Source organism: Meleagris gallopavo, chromosome 17 (assembly GCF_905368555.1).
Source record: "Meleagris gallopavo chromosome 17, MGAL_WU_HG_1.1, whole genome shotgun sequence".
In the NCBI taxonomy this organism is placed as follows: Eukaryota; Metazoa; Chordata; class Aves; order Galliformes; family Phasianidae; genus Meleagris; species Meleagris gallopavo.
Window position 1 is genome coordinate 4901183 of NC_139420.1, and position 18405 is coordinate 4919587.

An 18405-nucleotide genomic window follows, 5' to 3' on the forward strand; every position below is an offset into this window, starting at 1 on the left:
CTATTGATATGGATCCAAGCTCTGCCTGTCTGTTTCCTGATACAGATCGTGTTCCACCGTGCTGGAATTTTGTCCTTCAGATTGTGACAGAGGTTTCGCTTGTGTTGGCTTTGGATGGAGACAGCTTGTATCATGGAGCCAGGTGGGTCTTTCCAGCTCCTCTCCTAAGCTGGTCCCAGTTACAGGCAGGTGGGATCACTGGAAGGTGAGGGGGCCTAGTGGCTTGTAGCTCTGTCTATCCTTGCAGTATATCAGATCAGCAAGAGCCAGGGTGGACATAGGAGCTCCAGGTAGGGTGCAAAGTCCACAGACCACGCTCAGGCTCAGCTCCACGCAGCCTGCAAAGTGCTGTTCCCGTGTTTGGAAGGCTTCACCATTTTCAAATACCCCTCAGAGATATATATTAAGGCTGGTTTGTGGTACAGATTGGTTGAATACTGATTGATCCAGGTGGCTCAGTTAAAAGCAAGATTTCTTGTGATTCAAGACTAATTATTTCCTTCCAGAGGACAGTTGGAATGAGAAGATACAGCATGGTTAACCAAAGTCCAGACTCATCTGGGCTCCTTGGGCATCTCCCACTGCATCATTCAGGACCTGAGGTATGTATTTATTTCTGGGAGCACAAACATGGTGCAAAACTATTCAGGCTGTATTTTCTGCCTATGGTACATTGAATCCCTAGAGAAAATGGTTTAAAGAGGCATGCTTAGTGGTCAGATAGAACTGATAGTTTTACATAGCACAGTGGGTGCAGTGTACTTCAAAGGTTCCCTGCACCTCTAGGGCTTTCCACTGAAGTTCCTCTTATTTTTGGGTACCTTCCCACAAATCACCAGCCATGCAATAGAGAGCTTTACTCAAGCTCAGCAGCAGCACTTGCCAAGGCTTTGCATGTTGCACTGAGATCTGCGCTGCTACCAGCATCCCTGATGCCAAGTCCACCCACATGGCCTCTTGCCACCCAAGGAATGAATCGTGGTGACACCACAGCTGGGGGCTGCAGACAGGAGAGGACAGCCATCACATGGCCCAGGGAACACAGCACAGCCCACCCCCACATTTACAGCGTGCTGCAGGCACATCTCAAGCTTCTTGTGAAAGGCCAAGGAAAAAGGCACCACCAGACCCTGGGGCCAGAAGGCCGGGCCCATCTCTTGCTATTCCAGTGCCCACATGTGGCCAAGTTCTGAATCCTCTCTTCTTTTGCCTTCTCCCATCCAAGCACAGGGCAAGCTTTTTGCGAAGAAAACAAGTGTCCTCTGCTGGCTGCAAATAAAAAATGCATGTGGTGATACTCTGCCTAGGGACAGCATTGGGCAAGGATGTGTTATGTGGTGTTTGCAACCTGACTTGTTTTACAGATGGACAGTAATCCAACCGTGAATTGGAGCTAAGCTGGTTGCTTGCAGTGCAGACAAAGGAGGGTTGTCAGGGAGTCTGTGCCTTTAGGCTGCGTGTACTGGGCAGAGTGCAGCTCTTCTCCATAAGCAGTTTCCCAGTACAGCCTGAATGAGGCATAAGATGGTGGGGGCTGGAAGGGGCAGAGCAGAGAGAGGCAAGAGATTGGAGCTGCCCGAGGTGCAGGGGCAGAGGAGCTCTCCACCAGCATGAAGCACATTTGGGGCAGTCTTTGCAAAAAGGACATGAGAGAAGGGGCCAGCGTGTGCTTGTGCTCTGTGTTTCTGAAATAATCCCTCAGAGATCAATGGGGTTTCACATCTTTTCCCATCTGTTCTTAATCTGTTCACTTGGCAGATGCCAAACCACCATACCCCGTATGGGAAAACACAAAACAAAACACAAAGCCTTCTATCTCTCCTAGTTTTATTCAGAACCATTCCCTGAAGCCCAGCTCTGCCCACACCCAAGCCATGCATGGAGACCCACAGAGGAGCCTGCAGCAGGGACAGCTCTGCCTTCAGCAAGCCCAGAGAAGGGGTTTGTGTCTGATGGTGCAGCTTTGTGTTCATGCAACCCAGTGACTTCAGGCTGGTGATTATCTTCTGCTGGCATTCCTATGATGCCAAGAATTCTCCATCAACATCTCAGTTCTGTTATTCCATGCACCAGAGACTTGCACAGCATCAGTCCCAGCCAGGAGATGTGCCAACAGAAGGGATCTGCCTCACAAAAGGGCACAGACCAGCAGTAGGGCCAAGGCAAAGCAGCACACTGGGCCCCCAGTGACTCCTGCCTCTTGCTCATGCATCCTTTCCTCCTACCTTTATTTCAGAGTTCATCACTGCAAAATCTGCTGAGGACATGAGCAACAGTGTTTTAATGGCATCCATGAATACTTTATTTAAGGCAGAGACTCAGTGACTACAGCACTGTCATTATCAGTGGCTGGACCAAACCATAATAAATAATACAGGATTACTCCCAGCATCTAAAAATATCCCAACCTAAGCTGTTCCCATCCTCATCCCATCAATTGGAAGGGCTGAGTGTTTGCCACAGCTTATACAGTAAATGCAGTTTAACTTTCTTCTTTCCAAATGCTGAAAACTGGCTCTTTTCAGGACACTGCAATGTAATTTACAGCTGTATTACCAACTCCTTAATGATTGCCAGGTTCTTTGGGCTCCTTTGAAATCGAACACGATAAAAAGATGAGAGCCAAAACTGACCACAAGTTTTGTGTCTGCAGGTTCCCATGTGCCTTTCTGGTCTTCTCAGCAAGCTAATGGAAACAATCCTGTAACTTCAAGGCAGAACCATGAGGTTTTAGAGTTCCCCCGAACTGGTAACGAGAGACTTGATACAGCTTAACAGCAGGCAAGTGCCAGTGCATCCCTATGTCTCAGTTTTACCATTAGTCTAAGGTAAGAGGGGGCTGTGAACACCACAGCATGCCCTGCTTTGTTCTGACGCAGCTCTGCACTACCTTGGACCTATGTCACTTTAATCAGTGAACACAGCCTGTGCCTCTCCAGCTTGGCAAAGGTAGGACTTGGGGTGAAGGAGTTCTCCTGGGCCAACCTGGTGTGTTTTGCCAGTGACTCCCAACTCCCTGAACCTTCAAGAGGAAGATCAGCACAGTGAAACACAATATCAAAGTGAAACACAGTATTTTTTAAATGTCCTCACAGCAGTCATCATCATAAAAACACAAACCTGAGGTTTGTAAAAGTCTAGTAATAAAACCACAGACATCTTTACAGCTCCCAGACATGCAGTGCTCCTCAACAGCAAGCACAAACTCTCCCAGATGCAAGGAGCAAAACTAACTGGGGAACAGGCCTAATTATTTTACAGCCTAGGAAAAAGGAAAATAAAAAAGAAAAAAAGCCACACATGACACCAATTTGCAGGTCAGTGCCAGCCACTATCAGGGAAGTGGAAACAAAACCTGTTTGTTTTTTCTCACCTGGAGACAACAGAGCACTGAGTTGTGTAGAGGCAGAAGGCTGCACCTCTAGGCTAGAGTGTGTTTTAGATTCACAGTGCACACTCAGATCCTGGTGCTGTTTTCTGATTGTTTAAACCCATTTTCTTTGCAAAGCAGATTACAGGCATCTGTACTTCCCTAGCTAACAGTAAGCCTGTTCTGTTCCATGGGAATAGAGATCGTTTCTCAAAATGTGAGGCAAGCCCTCCGGCAGTGTAGCTCAGTTTCCCAGTGTGCTCTGGCAGGTTATTTAATATTTCCATGCCTTGAATCTCCCGTCTGCAAAATGAGTGCTGTGTTCCTCCCTCCCTCTGTCCAAGAAGGTTTAAAGCTCTGCAGGGTGGGCACAGGCACTGGCTGCCCAGGGAGATGGGGGATCACCATCCCCAGAGGTGGTCAGGAACCGTGGGGATGTGGCACTGAGAGATGTGCTCAGTGTGCACGGTGGGGGTGGGCTGGGGGATCTTAAAAGTCTTTTCCAGCCTTGATGATGCTATGATTCTATGACGTGAGCTGGTGGTGGGACTGTGCACGGAGCCATGGGTGACTCAGTGGGGTGCCGAACACTCAGCAGGGTTACAACACACAGTGGTTGGGGGAGGATTTTCTGGACCCCCTGCTGTAGTTTTGCAGTTCTTCTGTGCTTGAATTCACTCAGGTGCAGGCAGGATTTTGTGCTGTCTGCTGCTTGTACCCTGCAGGGAGGAGAGCATCAGCCCCAGCTCTTGCTGGGATGATGGTACTGATTCAGCTATTGACAGCTCCAGTGCCTCCTCTCTTCCTCTGCCATGGAAATGAACCCATGTGGTAGCAATGACTGGAAATTACTCAGAGAGAAAAAAAAGAACTCTGTGTTAGCCAGGCAAATACTCCAGAATAAACACAGCCTCTGCCTAGTACTGTACAGCTGTCAGGTCCCATTGCAGGAGGTTCCTTGATGCTGATGATTTAACAATTCTCTGGCCCAAGGGTGCATCTCCCACTGAGAATCTGTTCCTCCAGAGCCACTCCATCACTGACTGGAAAGGAAGCAATCACAGCTTGTGTGTGAGTGTATGCAGTGAGAATTACTGCACGGTAACAGCTACAGCACATCTAGCAGGCTGGACAGAACGCAGGTGGCTGTGTGTCCATACTGTGCTCCCTGAACACAGAGGTCACTGCCCTTTATCCTGGTGATCTTCAATAGAATGCAATGGGCAGAGCCTGGGCATGTATACACACATCTGTCAGTGACTGCTGATAGATTTTGCTGTTGTTGTTGTTGTTGTTTTTGCAAAAGCTTTAAACATGAAAGGTAGATGTCAGAGGTCTTCTTTCACCCCAGAAAAAATCCACTTGGTCTTCTGTTATTGACCCCAGGTTTGGGCTCTGTGTCTTGTGGGCTGACTGAGCTCAGCTGTTCAACTGAAGAGCTTTTGGAAAGCAGATTTGGACTCTGATCACACATCTTCTGATTGAAAGGTGAGCCCAGGCTCCTGGGAAAGGCCCATGATATGATTGAAAGGTGGGAAGTGCTTTGCATTGTTAGGAAATGTGCAGTCACCGTTCTGGCTTACATCCACCTGATGAGTTAGTGCTGAAAAATAATGGATTGTCCAAACGCGTGGTTGGTGGGTGGAGATAAGGAGCTGACCCAGCAAAGGGCTGCTGCCTCCTCCCAGCCACGGGGCGACGCTTTGCAGCCGGGCAGCAGGTCAGTTCACGCGCACATTTAATGGATAAGGGCAGCATGCACTCAGCGTTCCGGTCAATGCACGATGTCAAGGCTGCAAAGCCCTTCTGGCCACCCGCTGCTGCAGGGAGCAGTTTGCTCCTTCCAGAGCAAGGCCAAGCAGATCTATTGGAGCCGCTGCTAAAAACTGAAAGCAAACACCGATGCTCACAGCACCCCGCTAGAGAGCACAGCACCGCTGTGCCAGCAGCGCTGAGCTGAGCTCCGTCCCGTCACAGAATCGGTGCGGCTGGAAGCGATCTCTAAATCCTACGGTCGCGCCACGCACGAGGCGGGGCCCGCCCAGCTCAGGCCACCGCACGTGTTCCTGCAGCAAACAGCACAGAGACACGGCGCGCACGCGGGGTGCGGATCCCGGCCTCGCTCTCGTTCGCACCGGGCTCCCGCTGCACCGGGTCCCGCTCAGCCGTGCTTACGGGAGGACGTGCGGGAACGCGTGCGCACGTGAGCTATCGGGAGACGCTCCGAACGCGCAAACGGCTTGCATGTGCACGCGCAAGTACACGTGCCGCCCCCCGGAGACGCACCCCCCGCCCCCTCACGGTGAGCGCGGTGCACGCGCAGCTCGTTCCCGGCGCGCGGGGCGGGCGCGCGCCCTCCCGGAGCGGGCGTGGCCACGGCAACGGCCGCCGGCGGCGCTGACCCACGTCGCCATAGCGACGGACCGGGCTGCCGCAACCGCACCTGCGCCTGCGCCGCCGCCCCCGTACCTTCCCCCCCGCGGCCGGTGGGCGAGCGGCGGCCCCGCGGGGCTCGGCGAGGCGATGAGCGGGTAGCGGCGGTCCGAGGGCTCCTCGGAAGGCCGAGAGCAGGTGAGGGGCCGCGGACGAGGAGACGGGGCGCGGCGCACGTCCCCGCCCGGCCGAGGGGCAGCGGGGCGCCCCGGCGACGTCCGCAGGAGTGGCGGCCCCTCGACGCCGCGCCGCACGGCGGAACCGGCGTGGGCGGGGCGGGGCCGGGCGGCGGAGGGCCGGGGCGGGGGCGATCTGCATTGCGGGGTTGGCGGGGCGCGCCGGGTGGCCGCGCCGTGCGGGGCCGGGGCGGTGCGGACGGATCGGATGCGGCTGCGAACGCGGCGCCGGTTTGCCGCGTAGCTCGCCCGTAGGCGAAGGTAATCGTCTCGGCTTTGTTGGGAGCGAGGCTCGGCGCTCCGGATCCCGGCGCTCGGGCCGCTTCACGCTTGGCGAACCCGTGGCGGCGCGCCCGTAGCTGTGCGGGGGATTCGAGTCCCGGCGCGGTGCCGGCTGCCGGCGGAGCGAATGCGGATTTGGCGCAGCTCCGCGCCCCTTTGCTTTCCGCCCTCCGCTCGCTGTGTCTGCGCGGTTCCTCCCCGTCCCCTTCCGAAAAGACGAAGGTCTCCCGAGCGGCCCGGAGCTGCGTGCAGTCCTCAGCCCCGTCCTTGTTGAGGTCGTTGTCGCTGAGTTTAATTGCGTTCCTTAAAGCTGCGCCCTTTATTTCAGATCCCAGGTAGAACTGCGCGCTTTTAGGGCTTTCAAACTTATTTTTTTTAATGCGTTTTATCATTTCACTGACAAAAATCAACCTGCGGTGTGTGCTCGAAGGCCACAGGTGTTGAGGGCAGTGTGTTCATTCGGCTCTGCTGCATTATTTGGTTCTCTAACAGCAGAACAAAAACTCCCCAGTGCTGTTATTTCAGAACCTGGGGCGTAATGCACAGCAAAATAGGGCCCGAGCGTTACAAGCGGTGTTGTAGAAGATACACAGTTGCAATGATCGAGTTTGGAGCTTTACTTCCAGTACTGTTGGGTTCCCAGTACTTCTTCCTGGGTTAAGAAACTGTTTTAAAGCAGCAAAATATTCAGGGATTGCTTTTGTATCCTTGAGCTTGGCAGCACCTTGCGATGCTCCCTGGGTAAAGGGAACATTTATGTAATTCATCCTTTTGCTCAAATTCCCGTCTCACCTCATTTCTCACAGTAAGAAAAGAAAGGAATGTAACGAGTGGTGCTGGCTTTGTGCAGAGAACTGATAGCTTCGTTTGTCTGAAGCTTACGAATGGCTGACAAGCGATAGCAGCTAACAGTGCGGGGCTTTTATGAGCCGCAGTTCACTGAAAGACCAACGTATGGGATCTGTGTCTGAAGGAGATGGGTGTGTTCTGACCGGACCTAGCATGGATTGTCCTTTTATTGCTGCCGTGGTTTAAAAAACAAACAGAAAGGGAAGGCTGAAGGACTTTGGTGTTGAAAAAGGCAGTGGCACGAGGCTGGGCTCCGTGCGGCCTGGTTCGTGGTGCTTTGCTGCAGAACGCGGTGAAACGCCGTGTGCCGGAGCTGCTGCGAAACAGAACAGCACAGAGAGCAGGTTGTGTGGCTGCGTGCCTTCTGCAGTGCTGCCATCCATGGCGGGGTGCTGCAGTGAGCTGTGCTGCCCGGAGCTGCAGAGCTGTTGGCCACAGCCTGCCCTCGGTGCACGGTGCTGCACTGCAAAGCCAGCAGGATGTGGGACATGCTCCTGTATGGGTGCTGGAGGCTGTGCCTCCCTCTGGTTGCTTCGCTTGTTGGTAAGAGCCAGCCTCGCTGATATGTTTGTACTGCCTCCGGTGAATGCGTGCCTCGTTTGTCTCTCTGCTCATTTTTTAATGATAGCAGCATTGTCTAGCTGTAAGAGAGGGCATCCGGCAGTGCCATAGTGGGTGTTGGTCAGGATCTGTGTGATCAGTGAATAGCTTTGGTGATGCTTTCCCAGCTCGTTTCTCCTGGGGATGTTAAAAGGGATGATGATAGAAATGGGAGCAGTACCTTGGTTTGCTGCTAGAAATGTCCATCTGTGTGGGAAGAACACACGAATTGTGTCAGCAGTGGCAGGGCTCCTTGATGACAGAGCTGTGCATGCTTCCCACTTGTGCTCAATTGCTTCCCGCTCCTCACGAAGGTGTGATGGAGCTCTGTATGGTTTTTCATTCTCCTGGATCATCGTGAGGGCATCAGGTGCTCACATCTGTAACTGTCTCGGTGTGCTGTGTGTGCAGTCAGACTTGGTATCCTTGCATACAGGTGGATGCACACACAGGTAATCACTCCGCTGCATTTCCAGCAGCAGCTCTCAAACCTTTGCTGCAGCTCGTTTTCATGTTTCATTGTTGTTCTAGGACTGTGGCTGTGCAGTGCATGGCGTGCTGAGGGCAGAGCTGTGTGTGGGTGAATGGTCTGAGAGCCCAGCTGTGGGAAGTAGTGCCTGATTTAGAGGGGCTCCATCCAATGCACAGAGCACTGAGGGGTGGCTGTAAATCTGAACTTGTGTAATAGGAGGGGATGGGGCTGTGCTACTGCTGGGGCTGCATCAGTAGGAAAATCGTGGTATTGGGTTGGCTCTAGGGGGCAAAGCAAGTGTCTGTGCAGGACAGCAGAGCTTGAGCTGACTGTGGAGACTGCGTGGTTTCCTTCAGGACGTCCTTTGAAATAAGCTGAACAAACACTATTGGGATGGCATAAGTGTGTGGAGATGGGAGAGCTGATCTAAGCAAAGAACAGCTAAGTGTCTGTTGGTTGGCGTTTTGTTGTTAGAGATACATTTAGGAATGTTTGGTCAGTTCAGTATAAGGTTCTTCCAAGAGAACTAATGTCCTTAATTGGCTCTTGAGGTTGTGTTTTGTGCTGCATACAGAAAGCGTTCTGGCAGCTTTTGTCACATTCCAAGGGAGCGATGGCTGGGTAGCAGTGGAGAGGAAGATCGCAGCCTGCCCGTATCTGCTGGCAGGGAGCTGAGGTGGCTCCCCAGGTGACAGTCACCCCGTCTGGTTTGTGCAGTGGATACCAAGCGGGTGGCTTTAATAACTACAGTCACTTGGGCTTCGTTCCAGTGGTTTCCTTTAGGCTGTGTCTAAAAGCATAGATGAGCATCTCCTGGCTCTTCCCTTGCGGTGGGGCGTAGGTGTGCTCTGACCTTGTGCACCAGCACCTAGCACAGCCCGAAAATAACACTCACTTCACTGATGTATTTGGAACTCCATCCAAGTGCCTGTGATCAGAAAAGGCCCACGGCCTGCTTGGCTTCTGCAAGGCAAGATTTGTCTGTTGAAATGCTGGCAGTTGTTTGTGATGAGCGTGTGATGAAGTTGTGCCTTGGAGTCTCTTGTTCATAGGCTTAATCTAAGATACTTCCAGATTTACATCTGCAGCTATAGCTAGAGATGTTTTGTGATGGTTGTGATGCTGAGAAATGAGAAATAGTGCATGTGCAAGGATGGGATGCAGCATACCATACAAATAAAGCTTGGGAAGAGGGTTTTGGTGCTGGCCTTACTTTGTAAGGGGAGGGCTGTGTTACTGTTGTGGTGTCAGACACTGCTCTGCTCCTTCTAATGCTTTGTCATCTATATCCAATGACACATGCATCCTTGGCTGCTGTTTGTCAGGTAGGGATGGTGGCTCAATGTGGTAGCGCTGCACCACATGACACCTTTTGTATGAGAACATTGGGAATGTAAAATAAATGAAAAAGCACTGAAGAGGAAAGAGGAAAAACCATGGTGACAGAGCTGTTCTGTGGTGTATGCAGGCACAGCTTTCTTTCCAGCGTTGGCTTAATCTGTCTGATGAAAGCCAGCCAGAAGCTGGTTGCTGTGAAATCTGTCCCACTGATTTCCATGGTGAGGGTGAAGATTGCTCATCTGGGCTGCTAAGGACTTGGCTGACACCTGCATTTACTCCTTAAATTTCACTTCTTGATTGTAGCCAATGCACGTTCACTATGGTTTGGAAGAGCAGGAGTTTATTGCAATCTTGAAACTGCATTATAGGAGTCCCTCTTAGCACGGTGTTTCCTGGAGGGGACACCAGCAGTGTCCCACCTATGGAGCTCCTGCTCTGGGTGTGCTGGGTACGGCCATGCTGAGGACCGTTCCCTCCTAGGTCAGCTGGGCTGCTGGCCTGCTTCACTGTGCGTCCTGCCCGTGTCTCCAGTCATCCTGTGTCCAGTTTGGCTGTATATTATCTCTAGGGCATGTGATGCCATTCTAGGAAGAGAAATATTTTCTCAATAGCTGGCTTCTGCTCTGGTAGTTTGGCCTGGTCTCTCGTTAGGTACTGGCCACAAAGTTCCTATGGGGGAAAAATAAGAGGTGGGGAAAACACATGTGATGCACTGATGTGTGAGAGCTGTCCAGACTGCGAGTGTGAACGCTTCTGCAGCTTAGAAGGAAGTTCCTAATGCACGAATGAGGGAGGAAAAACACTGGAGCTGCTGTTCATGAATGCTGTGCTGTGACTGTACCACAGGGCACTTCCCTTCCACATCACCTCCGCAATGGCTGCGGGCGGCCTGGGGAAATGCCAGCCCTATGATCTCCATCCTCAGGAGGGAGGGACTGCTTACAGGGGGGCTGCAGCTGAACCTCATCAGAGCGGATTGGTTTAATTGCGCTCACCGATTAACTTGCCAGTGCTGCAGGGGAAATGATGCTCTGGTGCTGATGATTTTTTATCTTCTGCCTCAGCTATTAAAGCTAGCCTGCCTCTGATTATTTTTCTTTGGACTAGGTAATCCTGGTGTGATCTTCAAAATGCAAGAAACCAAAATGGAAAAAATAGATGAAAAGATTAACAGTGACAGCCTGTTTTGCTTTTTCTCACATTGGAAGTAGGTTACAAATAAGTGTATTTTTCAGGAGTCGGGTTGTAAATACTTCTTATTTTTGTTTGTTGCTGGGGGTGAAGTTGTCGTCTTTTGAGGTGACTGAGAGACACCAAACCTGGCAGTGCTGAGTAACCATTGTGGTAGTGAAGGTTTCAGAGTGCCACGTATAGGCTGTTTGGTTACTTAGCACTGCTGCTGCTCAAAGTGTTTGTTAGGAAATGCATTTGATAAACATCCCTCTGAGCCTTGGTGTTCTGTGCAGTCTCAGCTCTGGCCGTGCTGATGGCATGCACTCTGAAGCTGGTTCTGTCCTGCTGTCACATTCACTTCCATGGAATTGAGAAGGCTGTGTGCACACATTTTTGTCAGATGTTTTATCAGGGCTGTAAGTCTTGATACAAAAGTTCCTCTTGTAATGAAAGGTGTACAGTTAAAGCAGGGCTGTGTTATCTTTATGAATGACAGAAGTGTTGCTTTTTCAGGGTATGTGTTCTACTTATTTTAAATGTGTAGAATGAAATTTGTGTCATAAAACTACACACCAAAAAGAGCACAATGGAAAACATTTTATATAGCAATATGAACCAATTAAGGTTGTCTGTGCCCCCGGCCAGGGAATAGTATTAAGATATGTCTCTTGCACAGCATGGGGTTCCACTGTTGTATATGGTTGTCCAGGCAGTGAGAATCCTGGTTCTTAACTTTGTAATCTAAATAATGCAACTGCTTTTACAGACCTACTTAGATAACTGAAATGAGCTTTAGTAGCGAAATGGCAAAGGAATGGTTGTTGTGCATCAGCTGCGTTGAACCCAGCATTGCCTCCTGTCTCCTTGCTGGATGCCCTGACTCCCAGCAGCACTCCGGTATCACAGCTGCACCCTGCAGACCTGTCCTTGCTGCTCCTGGGAGGAGGCTGCTGTGCTGTGTGCTGCCCTGGGAAGGATGGCATTTCTCCCCCTACGGCTGTGAGATTCCCATCCATTATGTGCTGCTGCTCATCAGTCTGGTTCTCCAGACCTTGCCTGTTCTGCAAGTTTACTATTTAAATGAGACGTTCTGCTTGTCCCCCATCTTATCACAGTGTCACTGAGGCCTATGTGGGATGCCAGGCTCTGGTGGCACAAGGACTGCACTAGTGCTGGCTGGAGCACAGTGAGGAAATGCAATAGCAGGCAGCAGCAGCCAGAGAGCTCTCCTCCTAGTTCAATGTGCATGGCTGCACTCAGCTGCATTAAGGATTCCTTGTTTTGTATTTCTGTAGTGACGGTGCAATTTAGTCCTTTCTTCCATGTTATTGTCCAGGGACATTAAGGGACGTTACTAATTCTTGTGTCCCCGGAGGTAAATGGAAAACCCCCAGCAAGACAGAGGCATTATAGCCCATTGCTCAGAACTCTACTTTTATCTTATAACAGGATTAGTGACTCTGTCTGAAGTTAATCCTTTAAATGTGTTAACTCCAAAAAAATGAGTTCCCTATGCTGCTCTGGCCTAGAGTTAAATTAGGCTGTCTGAAATGAGAGTACTTCCAATTGAAATAGCATGAAACAGGAAAACCTTTTATTTTGAGGCACTTGCTTGGTTGCATATCAATTCATTAACAGTATAATTCAGCTGTTTCTCTTGAACCAGGTTGCAGAGTGAGGATCTTTATATCTATCTGCAAGTTAAGTCATTGATACAATTCTACCTCTTGTTCACTGACAGAGTAACTGCATGCCAGGATGGCAACTTCAAACCTGGAGAATCAGCTGCACAGTGCCCAGAAGAACCTCTTGTTTCTCCAGAGGGAACACGCCAGCACCCTGAAGGGCCTGCATGCCGAGATCAGGCGCCTGCAGCAGCACTGCACAGGTACCTGGGAGGGCGCTGGGTCAGTGCCTGCCTCTTCTCACAAGGATGGGGGAACTGCTGGGCAGTAGAGCCCATCACAGTGTATCTTTTGGGTTTATGTATCTCAGGGCATGACAAGTGTGATCATTAAGCAAAGATTTTTTTTTATTATTATTTAAAAAAAAAAAAAAAAGCTTGTTGCCTTTTTGTTCTGGTTGCTTAAGATTGGATAACTTGCAGTGCATCTCCTGTTATTTTAAATATGCTTACTGAGTGGCTTATATGTTGCTGTCCTAATAAAAAAAGTAACTATTTATTTCCCCCAGACCTAACCTATGAGCTGACTGTGAAGAGTTCAGACTTGTCAGGTAAGGAATACATAGCATTTTTCTTTGATGTTCACGTTAAATTGCCTCAGGTTTTTTAATGTTTTATTTTCTCTGTTACAAGTAGGTGAGAATACTTTGCATATGGGATATTGCTGGCTATTAATTCAAATGGTGTAAGAGTAGGTTTCTCCTTTCCAGAATCATTGTTATTGATGAAGTAAACGTCATAAGTGTCAAATATTTACAGGCTGGGTAGGCCTGGTTTCATGGCTAATGGGGCGGGGACCCACAACCCAAAGAAGGGGAAAGGGTAGGGAGACAGGAGATGGGCCTAAAAAGATGGAGATGGATTTCTTATTGGAGAAATTAAGGCTGCAGATCTCTTCTGAGCAGCTGGGAAAGTGCTCAGCTGTAATAACTAGAGACATCACCCTGTGGTGGGGCCAGCCTGTCCCTGAGGGCATGCCCTCACCAGTGCAAGATCCCGTAGCTTGAGTGGTGCGTAGTGTTCTTGTGAAGAGAAGGCACCTGAGCCCCAGAGTAACTTCTACAGCAGCAAAGAGAACCCACTCTGCCTTCAGAGTCACAGGCTTCAGCCATCTGTGAATGGCCAAAGCTAAAGCTTCAGCCTCTCCTGGTAAGCTGAGACAGCTGTTCCATCTTGCTCACCAGCCACCTGGCATTAACTGGGGGAAAAGTTCCTCTTAATAACCAGAAAATTTGCAAGATAGCTCCAGTTTGGAGCAAGTTCTGCAAGAATAATTTCTGTAATCCCTGTTCTCCTCAATGCATGAAGCATCTTTTAAATTATAGTGAGTGACACTAACTCTTCACCTTTTCCTGTAAAAGCCATCCTGCTGCTTCTGAAGATGAAGCAATTGCTACAGTATTGGTAGAGGTTGGTCTTTGGGCTCTTCCTATGGCTTTGGAATTCCAAAAGGAACCCTGCTGCAGCATTTTTCTTAGTGGCTATCTTTAACTTGGAAATGCTTCTGCTTTTCCTGTTCTTCTAGGAAGCATTAGTTCAAGAAGTGATGAACTCAAAAGAAAGTGTGAAGATCTTGAAGCTCAGCTGAAAGCCAAAGAGGCTGAAAATAATGAATTATTGAAAGAACTTGAACAAAAGAATGCAATGATAATGGTGCTGGAAAACACTATTAAAGAAAGAGAAAAGAAGTATTTGGAAGAGTTAAAAATGAAAAGCCATAAGCTCAATATGCTGTCCAGTGAACTAGAGCAGAGAGCAAGCACTATCGCTTATTTAACTTCTCAGCTGCACGCTACTAAGAAGAAGCTGATGAGTTCAAGTGGGACTTCAGAGGGGACCCCTTCAGGCAGTCCAGTGTTGTCCAGCTATAAGCCAGCCCCTCCCAAAGATAAACTGCCTGAGACTCCGCGGCGCAGAATGAAGAAGAGTTTGTCAACACCGCTCAACCCGGAGTTCGAAGAGGCCTACAGAATAGGGTCGGATAGTCGGAAGCTGCTGTTAAGAGAGCATGTGGATGCCATGCCTGATCCCACTCCGTTTCTGTTGGCCAGAGAAACATCGGAGGTCCACCTCATTAAGGAGAGGCCGCTGGTTATTCCACCCATTGCTTCAGATCGAGCAGCCGGTGAATCGCACAGCCCAGCCCGAGAGAAGCCACACAAGGCACACGTTGGAGTGGCGCATCGCATCCACCACGCTGCGCCCTCCCAGCCTCAGCCAGAGGTTGAAACGCTGGCGGTGGATCAGGTCAATGGAAGCAAGGTGGTCAGAAAGCACTCAGGGACGGACAGAACTGTTTGAGTCACATCACTGCTGCCCTATTCTGTTGCTGTTTATGCACTGTGATCCCATAGGATAAATAGCACCTGCAGTAAAGTTTCTTTTGATGCCCCATGCATGCCAAACTTCTTCCAGATACATCATTAATAGATTATCCTCCTCTATTGAAACCTACTAGGACTGTGTTCATATGGCAAGGTATATAACTACTAAATGCTGTGGCCAAATCAGGGGTACCTGACTGCTTGCTTCTGAGCACTGCTCCATTTATTGTATCTACACGTGTGGACAAAGGCACATGCTGCAGGCTGTGTTATTAATATTAGTGAAAACAAACCTATTTACCTGCAGCAATAGGTATTGGCTGTTAGCATTTGAAATAGCAATGGTTCTTTTGTCTTCACTGTGTATGTAGCACTTACTTCATACACAAACATTAACTTTCATGACAAAGCCTTCCTCATGGTAGCATTAAAAATCCATGTGGCTGTACATAGACTTTAAAACAAACTAAGGACTTTTTTCCTTCAAATGCTCTCAGTTGTGAACTGTTATCATAGTTTCTCAAAGTCCTGAGAGTCCCAGTAAGCATTGTTTAGTCCTAAATAATTTGGTTTGTGGCTTTAAGTAAAAAATGAGGAAGAAAAATGGAAAAATCACTGTCTTCAATGGTTAATGGTCCTCTCAGAAGGAGTATGAACATGTTGTTTTTGTTTGTTTTGTTTGTTGTTTTTTTTTTTTTTTTTACACTGAATGCCCTCAATGCACATTTTACACTAGTCAGTGAGTACACTGCACTTGTGGCACCTTCCATACTGGCTCAGAGCTCCTTTTTTTCAGGGAGAAAATGTACCTGACTGTATGAGAATGGTTCTTTATGCTCTAACCTCACTTTTTTTATAAAGATTGTTTTTTTTGTTTTTTGGGTTTTTTTTTTCTTGAAAAGTTTAGACTTATTCAGGGTATCAGTGGTCAGTTCTGACTTCTAATAGCTTAGAAGCCTGAGCTGTGCCTCTAAAATGTGTGTACTCAGTTTTAAATGTAACTGACTTACCCACTTCTTACAAGAGGAGAACCTGGCATCCTTGATTTTTATCCTAGTCACTTGGGATGCACCTGCCTTGTACTTGTCCTGGTTCCCCTGTCTAGTTAGCAACAGGTAGACCCTCCATCTGTTGTTAGACTACTTGATTTCTGTTTCTTCTTTTTGTTCTTTTTTCTAGGAAAGAAAGGCATACTGAGAGCTGTGTATGTAATTTTTGGAAAGGAGTTTTTCTTAAATTCTGATCAGCACCTCCAGCTTGCCTCTGCTTCACTCTTGTCTGCAGCCTCTGAGTAGGACCAGCAAGAAAAAAACAGCTCCCAAATGCTGCTAAGCTTATGATGTGCCTTCAAAAATTTGGAACACGTAACCTTTGTAAAAGCTGATGAAGGATCCCTGCCTGCCCTCTTTCCTTTCCCTTGCCAGCTGTAGTTTGCCCCTCCAGCTTTTTTTCTGCAGCTGTGTGTTGGTGTGTTTCCCTCTGGAGCCTTGGGTAACTATTTGTCAGCTTTCTCCCTCCTCCCCCCCCAAAAAAAGGCACTGACAGGATGAAAAAAGCTGTTCTTTCTACCTGTGGTACTGCTAACTTCCCTGTGCAGCATGCTAACTTACAGCAGGGTTGGTCCCAGTCAGAGAGGATTTGAATGTCCACTGACCTGAAGGCTTCCTGTGCCCTGTCTCTGTGCACCCTCACAGCTCAGGCACTTGCTAGTTTGAGAAGCCCAAGAAATGCTTGTCAGAGTTGTGCCTTGCCAGCCGTGTGCTAGGATTTGTTTCATGAACTGTGGGGGGGGATAGGCAAAAGCTCTGTTCCTGACAAATGATTGGCTAAAGAAAGTTTGTTATCCTGGAGTTCTAAGTGTATTGTATTTACCAGCAGTGTTTTCGGTTTGGGGATTTTTTTGGTGGTTGTTGCCATATTTTTATGGCTATTGTATGAGTGAACTACCCTGCCACTTGTTCAAGGCTGATGGAAGGCATCGCTTCCAAACCCAGCAGAAGTGATGCTTTGGGCAATTAAAAACATTTCTTACAACCATACAGCCAAACCTTAGTCTTTGTGTCTGTGAGACTACCTTACTACATCTTTCTCATATATATATATATGAATATATATGAATATATTTTTTCCCCATACACATATACATACGTGTGTGTGTGTGTATATATATATATATTTACACATACATACCAGCTTGAAGTGTTTCTAAGAGGAAATACAAATGATAAAACTCTTCATTTTTAAAGTGTTTATTGATGCCACTAGCTCACAGTTGTAACATACTACTGGAAGTCAGGTGTGCCTAATGCGACCCCACCTTGGGGCTCAGTCTTTGCCTCTTCTTTTTCTTTTTTCCCCTCTCTAACGCAGGGGATGCTGTGAGGATAACGTAGTGCCTAACTCCAAACTGTCAGTCTGCATTCAAAGTGAGACAAACGCCTTGAAGCACCCAGTGGGAAATGTGCTTTGTGGTATAAAGATCAGCTTCAAAAACAAGGCCAACGCCCATCGCGTTCCTTCTCTGGGAGGTGGTGTACACTGGTGTCCGGAGGGTGTTCTAAAGAGTGTGGAGGAGAAGAGGACACTGAGTAGTGCTCCAAGTACTGCGTGAAAGTGGAAGCCAGAGAGGTCTCTATAAGAGATGGTTGTCTTCAGAAATTCACTCTGAGGACTGAGGAGAAGCTTTATGCTGCACATTTTATGTCCTAATGGCAATAGTAGCACTGCTTGTGCTAAGAGCAAAAGGACTAGCAGCTACTGAGATTCAAAAATAGGAGGAAGTTGATAAGCAAATCTATCCCTGTCCCCAGTGGAAAGGTACCTGGAGTTTGAGCCTGTGTGCTTCAATGGGTATTATCTTCAGGATGGGTAACTCCACCACCAGCACCCCGGGCTTGCTTTTTGCTAGGCAGCTGTTCTCTGTGTCCCAGTCTGCCCCTTCCAGAAACAGGCCAGAAACAAAGCAGCCTGTAAAGGCAGAAACATAATATCTTGTGTAAATCAAGCTGCTACAGCAGTGTAAGGCGACTGTTCCTGCAGTAGCTGTCCTGTCCTCAGCACTTAGACAGTAATGACAAAACTCACAAACTGTATCTGCAGGGAGATATATAACTTACCTGTGGTGTTTGTTCTTACAATACAGCTGCAAGCTCTGCCTTTTAAAACAAATTTCCTATTGAAATTGGCTTAGCTGCATTATGTCTGATAAACATTAGGACTGAATACTGATTTTCTTGCCGTCTTCTTTCCTACAGTGGATGCTGTCTTCCAGTTATTTGCTTGTGTAAATAGCCCAGTTCTGAGCAAGCTTTGTCACTCTGATGGTTACGTCACGCTGACAAAAGGTGGAGGTTTGAATGTTAGTAAATACAGAAAAGAAAGTGATTTGTTATTAACTGAAAGCTGTGTTTAGAAATGGAGGGGAAAATATCTCTGTTTTTGTCAGTCAGGTCTAATACTCAGAGATGCCAATCTGGCCCTCGATCCTGCGTGTGTTGTATTTAGTCATTAGAACATGGCGAGCCATCAAAATTTCAAGGATATGTTTACATAGTAACACACAGCTGTATTTACCTTTTTGTTTACATACATTATTTGCACTGTAGATGTATCTTCAAAAATTTGCTAGGATGAAGTAGTGTTTTCCTTATCAAGAAAATGCATATAGAGAAAAGAGCAAAGTAAGTTGAAGAAATACTTGA

The 18405-nt window shown here is 48.3% G+C and overlaps 2 protein-coding genes across 11 annotated transcripts in view; one reads left to right on the plus strand and one right to left on the minus strand.

Moving 5' to 3' along the window:
* CCDC92 (coiled-coil domain containing 92) overlaps nt 1-16743 on the plus strand; it is a 59822-nt gene extending 43079 nt beyond the window's left edge. For 4 of the 6 annotated variants that reach the window (XM_085238313.1, XM_085238312.1, XM_085238314.1 and 1 more), the window contains 6 exons: nt 46-142; nt 507-602; nt 2654-2781; nt 12438-12584; nt 12890-12931; nt 13906-16743. In XM_085238313.1, the coding sequence (XP_085094439.1) occupies nt 12455-12584; nt 12890-12931; nt 13906-14681 (948 nt within the window). In that variant the 5' untranslated portion in view covers nt 46-142; nt 507-602; nt 2654-2781; nt 12438-12454 and the 3' untranslated portion in view covers nt 14682-16743. Of the gene's footprint in view, nt 1-45; nt 143-506; nt 603-2653; nt 2782-5721; nt 5942-6088; nt 6241-12437; nt 12585-12889; nt 12932-13905 lie in introns of those variants that run through there. The other 2 variants (XM_085238311.1, XM_010720075.4) reach the window with 2 other exon arrangements.
* A 194-nt stretch (nt 16744-16937) lies between these two features.
* DNAH10 (dynein axonemal heavy chain 10) overlaps nt 16938-18405 on the minus strand; it is a 54517-nt gene continuing 53049 nt past the window's right edge. For 3 of the 5 annotated variants that reach the window (XM_085238299.1, XM_085238296.1, XM_085238295.1), the window contains 2 exons: nt 17526-17671; nt 16938-17261 (listed from right to left, as the gene is read on the minus strand). In XM_085238299.1, coding sequence (XP_085094425.1) covers nt 17115-17261; nt 17526-17671 — 293 coding nt within the window. In that variant the 3' untranslated portion in view covers nt 16938-17114. Of the gene's footprint in view, nt 17337-17525; nt 17672-17820; nt 18039-18405 lie in introns of those variants that run through there. The other 2 variants (XM_085238297.1, XR_014886928.1) reach the window with 2 other exon arrangements.